This window comes from Muscardinus avellanarius (assembly GCF_963383645.1).
Source record: "Muscardinus avellanarius genome assembly, chromosome: 3".
Lineage (NCBI taxonomy): Eukaryota > Metazoa > Chordata > Mammalia > Rodentia > Gliridae > Muscardinus > Muscardinus avellanarius.
Genome location: NC_137788.1, coordinates 79,976,832 through 79,986,280, shown reverse-complemented (window position 1 = coordinate 79,986,280; position 9,449 = coordinate 79,976,832). Strand labels below are relative to the sequence as shown.

General features: G+C 42.4%; 1 protein-coding gene across 1 annotated transcript; it reads right to left on the bottom strand.

The window, feature by feature from the left end:
- Window positions 1-6,325: 6,325 nt before the first annotated feature.
- Window positions 6,326-8,902, bottom strand: LRRC8D (leucine rich repeat containing 8 VRAC subunit D; the record flags this gene model as incomplete). Its single annotated transcript, XM_080691914.1, has 1 exon — window positions 6,326-8,902. One exon carries the CDS (start codon window positions 8,900-8,902, stop codon window positions 6,326-6,328), a length of 2,577 nt encoding a protein of 858 aa, XP_080548040.1.
- Window positions 8,903-9,449: the final 547 nt, after the last annotated feature.

The following is a 9,449-nucleotide window of genomic DNA, read 5'->3' as shown; positions in this document are numbered from 1 at the left end:
GACTAATTTCTTTTTTTAAAGCCCCCCCACCACAAACCCCAGCCTTATTTTATTTTTTTGGTGGTACTGGGGTTCCTGGAAGCCCTTCTACCTCCGCGCTACACTCCCAGACCTATTTTATATTTTTGAAACAGGGTCTCTTACGCCAGCATGGCTGGCTTCGAACCTGCGCGATCCTCCTGTCTCCGCCTCCCAAGCGCGGGGAATTACAAGAGTGCGCCACCACGCCCGGCAGCCCCAGCCTTATTTTCTTAAACAGGGTCTCACTGAGTTACAAAGGGCCTAAGTGGTAACTGAGGCTGTCTGTGAACCGTGATCCTCCTGTCTCAGCCTCCCAAATGCTAGGATTACAAGTGTGTGCCACCACGCCTGGCTTTTATTTCTATATGTATAGTTCAAGGAGCAGAAATGGGGTAAGGGAGGTGGTATGCCCTTCCCTTTAAGGCCCCATTCAGAAACAGCACACTGCACTTCTGGTTCCCAGATACCCACTGAAAATTTCTCTAGCAAAGAAAGAAAGAGTGCATATTAGGAAAAACTAACAGCTATTAAGTTGGGAATAAAAGTGTTAAAATGTTATTGTGTACCTACTGTCTGCCAGGCACAGTACTTTAAATGAATCACTTTTTTTTTTAAGCACTGGGGATGAAATTCAGGGACATTCTACCTCCGAACTACACCCCCAGCCCTATTTTTTATTCTTTATTTTGAAACAGGGTCTCACTCTGAGTTGCAAAGGACCTAAGTAGCTGAGGATGTCCTTGAACCGCAATCCTCCTGTCTCAGCCTCCTGAATGTTGTGATTACAAGTGTGTGCCACCATGCCTGGTTATGAATCACCCTTTTAACTCTCTCTCACACACACACCCCAAAACCCAAACTACACAGAAAGCACCACTGCATGGCAATATTCCCACCGATGGTGAAGAAGCAGATGCCTATGAAGCTGTACAGCTTTGTCAGGTCCTGCAGCTGGGGCAGAGGGGTGATTCAAGTCTAGGTATTCTCACTGCAGAACCTAAATATCAGGAGTAAAAGGGACAGCTCACAACGACAGCTGCTCTGGCTGGCTAGTTTTGATTACCAGGGGTCCCATAGTGGGAGCAAGTGGATGTGCTTAGAAGTGAAACTTTCCAGGACTGGCTCTGAGTAAAGCTTCTCAAAGACTTCAGCAAGACAAGTGGCACTTGTCTGGGACAGCTTGTTTATTTGTAGACCTTGTATTTCCAGAGTCTGCGCTGAAGAGGAGCTGGGAGTGTAGCACAGTAGCAGAGCGCCTGCCTAGCTTGCACGAGGCCCTGGGTTCCATCCCCAGCACCAACCCCTCATCGCCCAAAACATTAAGTGACAGCTAGATGAGACAAAAGAATCGCAGGTTCAAAGCCAGTCTCAAGAACTTAGCTCGATCCTGTTTCAAATAGAATAAATAAATAAATAAATAAATAAATAAAAGGCTAGAGGTGTAACTCAGAGGTAGAATGCCCCTGGGTTCAATCCCTAGTACCAAAAAAGAAAGCAAACAAAAAGATTTGTGAGCAAAGGACTCATTCTGGATTGCACTAGTGCGACCCTTGGCCCTAGTTGGGCCAGAGGTGACCGGTTTGTGGCTAGCCTCCTCTGGGCTCCTGGGGACAGTGCCTTGTCCTAGGAAAGCCACAGCTGGTCAGGACCAGATGGGGCCACTTTGGGTCCCAGTCATAAGTTAGAGGACATTTGAAAATTTGTTTCCAGGGGCTTGTTCTTTTTTCCTTCTTTCATGAAAGGGGCTTTTTGTTAGCGCAGTCTTTGTTTGGGGATTCAGTTAATAAAGGGACCATTTTATTGGAATGAGTTACTGACGCAAGCTCTGCCAGGAATCTTTGCAAAAGGACAGCACTCTGGCTTTTATTCAGCAAGGTGAATGGAAACAACTGTTGGGCGTGGGCCTCAAGGGCACTCTGGAGTTTGCTGTCATCAGCAACTTGACAGAATGTTACTGCTTAATGCAGAGACCCAGGGAGACAGAGAGAGAATACTACAGACAGTTATAAAGTGTAAGACCTCCCTTCATCCATGAAAAATGTCAAATGGTCAGGATCCAGCAGCCAAGAGTTACACAGAATGAACTCTTTCTACCTATTACTAAATTACTAAATCTCCACTACTAAGCATGGGGTCCTGGTCATGATTTCATTTTTCTGAACCCTTAAGAAAGTCAGTGTTCTCTGTGCCAAGCCAACTGAGCAAGAGGGAAGAGGAAGTTAAAGAGCCACAAGAAACCCAGGTTCCCTCATATTGGATGGGACCCACGCAAATCTGGAATATTTAGGTACTTTAGAATTACTTTCTGCTGGGTGTGGTGTAGCATTACCTGTGGAGGTTGAGACAGGAAGATCACAGGTTCAAGGCCAACCTCAACAACTTAGGGAGCCCTTAGCAACTTAGTGAGATCCTATAAAAAAAAAAAATAGGGCTGGAGGTGTAGATCAGAGGTAGAATGTCCCTGGGTTCAATCCCCAGGACCAGAAAATAACAACAATAACAAAACAACAAAGTAAAATTACTTGCTTCAGATGGGTGCTCAAGGAACTTTGGAGAAAGACAGAAAAATACAGTTCAGCCCAAAATTGTATGTTCTAACTTGTTTTTACCCCATGGGTGGAAGTGTGTGATATCAACACAAATTCATGAAGAAGGATGGGTTGACAAAACACTCGGGCCCACAGTTCCTTCTTCTGTTGCTGAAATTCCGAGTCTCAGTGTATTTCAAGACTATTAAATGAATCAGCATTTTTCAGGAAACTTCTTTTTGAGTACTGCTACTTGCAAAGAGTGCCAGGGAATGTGGCATTTAAATCAATTGACCGTGAACTCTTTAGAATTCAAGGACACTATGAAGGGCTGATAAAGTCAACAGAAACTGGGTAAGAGGAAAAGTATTCCTTGATATTGTCTGAAGGCCTATAACACCAATCAGTTCTAAGTGACTAAACCCTAAGTGCTGATTAGGAAACAGGTGCCTATGGGCAAAACTGCCAGAGGCCAAACTTTAGAAGTCTGGAAGATGGCAGCCCCTGTGGAATGGCTCCTTTCTGAAAAGCAAGGAAAGCCATGAAATCCTGCCACTTATGAGGTGGAGGCAGGAGGATCCCAAGTTTTTTTCTGTTTTTGGTGGTACTGGGGTTCCTGGGAGCCCTTCTACTCCAGGCTACACTCCCAAACCTATTTTCACATTTTTATTTGGAAACAGGGTTTCCTAAGCCAGCGCGTGCGGCTGGCTTCGAACCTGCGCAATCCTCCTGCCTCTGCCTCCCAAGTGCAGAGATTACAAGCGCGCGCCACCACGCCCGGCTTATTCTTTATTTTGAAACAGGGTCTCACTGAGTTGCAGAGGGCCTCCCTAAGTAGCCGAGGCTGTCTGCAAACCGCAATCCTTTGGTCTCAGCATCCCAAGTGCTGGGATTACAATGTGTGCCATCACGCCCAGCTATAAACTTTTTTTTTTTTTTTTTTTTTTTTGGCGGTACTGGAGTTCCTGGAAGCCCTTCTATCTCTGGGCTACACTCCCAGACCTACTTTATATTTTTTATTTGGAAACAGGGTCTCTCTTAAGGCAGCAAGGCTGGCTCCGACCAGCGCGATCCTCCTGTCTCCGGGATACTAGCATGCGCCACCATGCTCAGCTATAAACTATTTTGAATAATGTGCTTTTATTGGTGCATTATAGTCTCACACCATAATGTAACTCATGTGTACAGTGACATATAAAGAGCTGGAAATGTGGCTTAGTAGTAGAGCACTTATGTAGCCTGTGTAAGGCCCTGGGTTTATTCCCCCATTCCACAAAAAATGAAATAAAACAAAATTAAAAAAGATTCACCATGCTCTTGGCTTTCTATATACCAATCACACTTCAATAAAGTATTTTATTATTTTTTTTATTTTTGGCATGGGGGATTGATCCCAGGACCTAGTGTATGCTAAGCACACATTCTACTATCAAGTTATGTCTCTGGACTCCACAGATTAAAAACAATAAAAAAGGAAGGCAAGTTTCCTAGACTATAGAGCAAATATCATATGGTAAGTTGGTCATGGTAGCACACACCTGTAATCTTAGTATTTGGATGGCTGAGACAGGAGGATCATAGATTCGAAAACCAACTCAGCAACTTAGCAAGACCTTGTCTCAAAATAATAAATAAGGGCTCAGTCCCCAGCAAAACGCACACACATACACACACACTACGATGAAGGCTGCCCATCTCACAATTTATATGGTGTGGTGTCCTTTTAAAAATACCATTTTCAGGTGGTGGCGATGGTCCAGCATGAAGAATAGTGATGTATGTGGCTGATGGGAAGGAAATGTCCAGGAGTTTTTATGGGCAGGGTTTGTAAGTGCTAACTTTCCCAGAGTTCCCCTTTACCTAAGTTCACTCCCACCTCAGCCATAATTCATTCACAAAGATCTTGTGTATCTTCTATATTGCAACTGTAAATAAGTATTTCATATTAATACCCACCTTCCCTACCTGGCTATGAATCTCCAGGTAGCCAGGGCCAATGAGTTATTCCAACACTGAATCCCCAGTTTCCTAAACAAATTAGATACAACACAGGTGCATAACTAATACTAGTGATACATTAATGAATGCTGGCTGAACTGGAAGGTGTGTATCTGGGAATTCACTGTACCAAAAATTTACCGGGGTCCTCTGTCTAACTTTCCAAACTTGGGCTTTTATAAGCTATCTTCTACCTTAAGGCTTTTAGGAACAGAAAGGAATGTCCAGGATGCTGGAGCCGCGGTCAGTTCCTAATTCAGTAATAGTGACTGCAGTCTTTTCTATCAGAGATAATACTTCTCAGTAATCATAAGTTCTCCAGCAGGCAAAGATTCATCTGCACTGGCTCTAGGAGACCTTTAGAATTCAATCTTTGGGAGGACAGCAAGGAAATGAGCCCATCTTTTCCAGTTTGTGCATAATCCTTCAAGCTGTGTTTAGGAGGTACAAGAGGATGTCCAGTGTTACAGTGAGTCGTTTTGCAGAGAAAGAACACTACTTTGTAACCCAGAGTGTCAAGCAGCTCTCTTTTCTTGAAAAAACACTCCTGTGGAAGACTAAGGAAATACCTGCCAACTAATACCTAAATGGGAGTCAGGGAACTTTTCTATTTTTTAAACAAACTGATTTAGATATTCTGTAAGCTAGATAAAGAAGGACAACCATAATCTAAAAGGCAAATTCTTCCAGAATTTTCCTGGACATGACTCCTAACTAAACAAACACAGGAAATACAGTCTGTCACTAAAATGAATAGGAAAAGCCCAAAGTTTTCCAACTCAATGAATTACAGATCCTATTAAAAAAAAAAAAAGAAAGAAACAAAAGCCACCACCAACCATCACCATGAAGAGGACAGGAAATTCAGTGATATTTATTTTCATTTTGTGTTACTCTACAAATGATGGTGGGAGATTGTGAATCACTAAGTTGCTAAAATTATTTAGTTTTTAAGTAGATCAATTTATTTTTAAACATTTTCTGTTCATTGGCAACCTTGTAGCATCAATACAAAAGTGTACCATATAATCAAAACTCCAGTCGAGAGAAAAAAGCTACTTTAATATTAAAGGGTATATTATTTTATTTTTTTTGTTATGACTTATTCTTAAGAAAAACAAAAAGCCCCAACAATCTACCTACCTTTACTGCATTGCAGGCCTTCAAGAGTGTAAAATCTTCAAAATGGGATTTATCAGAAGCAACAGCACTCATCAAATATTAGAAGAAGTGCTTATATGAGGTGCTTTAAATTAGAACAGGAAAGAAATCAATATTTCAGCAAGTCTAAAAATACAAGTTTGGACCCGATGTGTCTTTAGTGATCTGAACTAAAGCAATATTGCACCTGTTAAACAAAATAAATCACAACATCTCCAAAAAGGTAGTAGAGTAAGAAAAGGTCAATTTAATCATTTACTTTAGCAGGCAAGCAATTTGTAAACATTCAGTAGCGGCAGCATCCAAGTTACAATTTAAAAAGAACAAAGATTAGTGATTATAATTTTTCCTTCCCTTTCCCCAGAAGAAGAAAGAAGAAAAAAAAAAAAAAAGATAAAGAAAAAAGAAAAAAAAAGATTTGGAAATGAATGACTTAAAACACTACAAACATTGAACATTCAATTATGTCTTCTATCAGCCTTCTATGCATCCTCTCTGTGTTTTTTTTTTAAAGATGTATCTACTCCTAAAATGCATTATCTTGCAATAACTTGTACGTGAGCACTTGCAATCTAGGAAGTTGTTTCTGCACATGGGTGTGCACGTATTATCTCAGTTTAAATCCCATTTGCAAAGGGAACATTTATATCTTGATTCAATGCTTCTTTGACTTCTAGTGGCAGAGTGTCAAAAAGGTGATCTTCCACAACAAGCCCGCTTTTCTTGAGCATCCGACACTGGCCCAGCTGGGCTGGCAGGCGGTCCAAGCAGTTCCCCTTCAGCTCCAGCTGTGTGAGCTGGGAGAGCTGACCAATTTTCTCTGGGAGGGAGGCAATGCAGTTTTGCCCCACATTCAAAGTCCTCAGCTTCACACATTTAAACAACTGTTTTGGCAGAATGTCCACTTTGTTCCCAGTGATATGCAAATGCTGCAGGTTCTGAAGCAACCCTATCTCTATTGGAATCATGGAAATGTTATTGTAGCTTACATCTAAGCATCGGAGTTTCTGTAAACTAAATACTGCCACGGGTAAGGATTCGAGCTTGTTGTTGGAGAAATAAAGGGACTCCAAGTTTTTGACGTGGGTAATGGAGGGAGGGATGGTTACAATTTTATTATGCCATAATTTTAAACAAGTCAGTCGTTTTAAGTGCTGGAAACTGATGATCTCCTCGATTGTGCGTATGTTATTTGACTTTAAATCCAGTTCCTGTAAGTTAGAGAGGCTGAAAATAGCATGGGGAATTCTCTCTAGTTCACAGTTCTGGAGTTCCAGCTCGGCGACATTCATCATCTTCTTAAGGCTGTTCAGTACCAAGAGTTTAGTGCCGTCATTATGAATGACTAACTTCGTAAGATGCGGAGCCACATCTGTAATGTTGGAGGGAACTTTGGTCAAATTGCTCTTCACGTGGAGAATCTTAAGGTGCCGCAACTCTCGGAGAGATTCGAGTCCGATCATCTTGTTGTTTTCCGAGTTCAAGTTGCCTATCAAGTACAACTCTCGGAGGTTTTTGAGCAGATACACCCAGGCAGGGATTTCAGCCACGTCGGTGAACTTCACATGAAGGCACCTTAAGTGATCGCGGAGAAAGCTGAAAGCAGTCTGTTCGACTTTTGCGGGGCAGTGGCAGAGGTGGAGCTCTTGGAGGTTGGTCATTTGAGAAATCTTAGCAGGAATCTTCGCTTCCGGAATCAGTTCGAGTTTTAGCACATCCAGGTCCGTGAGGTCAAACACAGCATCGGGCACGCCCGACAACATGAACAGGTGTAACTCTTGCTTGTCCTGGGCGTTGCGTGACACATGCTGCCTGAGTTTTTCAAATGTCCACTCATGGTTCAAACTAATTTCCCTCAGTTTGTTTTCACTGACTTCTGACAAGAACACCCCAAATCGCTTGGAATACAGCTGGTCGTACTGGTCTACCATATGCAGAAGGAATGCAAAATCATTTTTTACATCCGGAATGTCACTGAAACTGCTCTCTTCTCTGACTTTCTCAAACGAGTATTCCTTCAAGGGTATCCTGAATAACCAGAAGAGAGTGTAGAGGCAGATGAAACCATACACGCAAATAATGGATATATAACTGATAAGGAGCTTTTTCAACATGTAAGCCATGTTGTGGGTGCACTCAAAGACCTCGTAACCCGTCAGGTGCTCGACTTTGGGCTTGCAGACATGCTCAAAGCTGATCGCATTGACAAAGTTCGCAGTGTAGCAGAGAATAAAAATGAACTTGGCTGTTTTGATAACTGTTTGGACCACGTAGAGCTTATAGATCAGGTCACTGTCTTCTACGTGTGCGCGGAATTTCCTCACCTTCTCAAACAGCGCTTTAGCCTGTTCCCCATCTTTCTTATCTAGGATGGTCATGCTGGGAACTTCGATCACGGGCTTTTCAGCTGAGAATTTGAAGCCCGTCTTATTGATCATCGGGGTGCTGGCACTCGGGCTGCCCTCGTCACTGCTGGTGGACACGTGCTTTGGTAGTGTCTGGGCCCCTGTTATCCTCTGCTTATTTTCCTCTGAGTCTTCGCAGGCTGTCTCAGACAACGCTTTAGTAGTCCAAGGAGATTCAAAGCACTTCCCTAATATTGAAACAAAATGTTCCACTTTGGAGCATGTTTTGGGATATTTGAACCAAAAGTTGCTACTGACCATGAGAATAATAGTATGTATGAGAGCAAGGTATGGAAAGTACTTAGAATACCACGGAAGGGCCAGATGGTAGCACATCTGGTTAATAAATACGTATTGCTGAAAATCCAAGTTTGTTTTTCGGCCTGTTGGATCTTTCTTCTCTTTCCTTGCCTCCTGCTTTGGAACTGTGGAATCTGTGTGAGGATATGTGGCTCTGAGAGGTATGTCCGGTGTCACAGCAGACGTGCCAAAGGAAATGTCATTTGCCGTCTGCCCATCTTGGTCTTGGCTAGTGGCTGTTTCCACCTTCGGAACTTCGGTCGTAATGTCAGCATTTCCTGGCGGTGTGTGTGCCTTTGAATTTACAGGAGATGGCAATACTGGCAAGCAGACCACCTGATCTTTGGTAAGCTGCATGGTTCCTGCAAAGATGGCTACCATCAACATCACTACAGCCAGGTAATCCATAAATACGTCCCACCATGGTTTCAGGATTCGGTAAGTTGGCTGAATGTCATTAAGTGAAGCAACTTCCGCAAGGGTAAACATTCCTAGAAAATAAGACAAAAAATGATATTATTATAGAGATCCAAGTGACAACAGTAAATGAGGAAAAACCCTATACCCACATTAAACCCAAGTTTTCTCATCTAGGTCTTATGTTTTTATCCAAGATAGGTACAGTAGAAAATAAATGAAAAGGAATATATATGAAGTAAACTGTCATGTATTTCTTGTAGCATTTCTCTCATAGTGAGAAGAGGGGAAAAAATCTAGGTAAGAAATAATAGAAGCCTAGACAGTCTTTAATGGTTACTGGCCTGGCAAGAGGACAAGAGAACAGGATGACATCTGTTATAGACAGGATTAAGGTTAAGGTTGGGTGTTGGGGTAGTGGGGGAAGATAGCTTTTACTTTGTAGAAGCCAAAACTGAAATGTGTGTACATACTGTTAAATTCTGGATAGCTGTGTGTTCCAGACTTAGTTCTACCATCAGCTGAAGATATAATACACCAAGCTTTGTATCTCCACCTGTTACTTCTAAGAACTGTTGGAAAGGTTAAATGAAGTAATGGCTGCAAAGCTCTTAACACA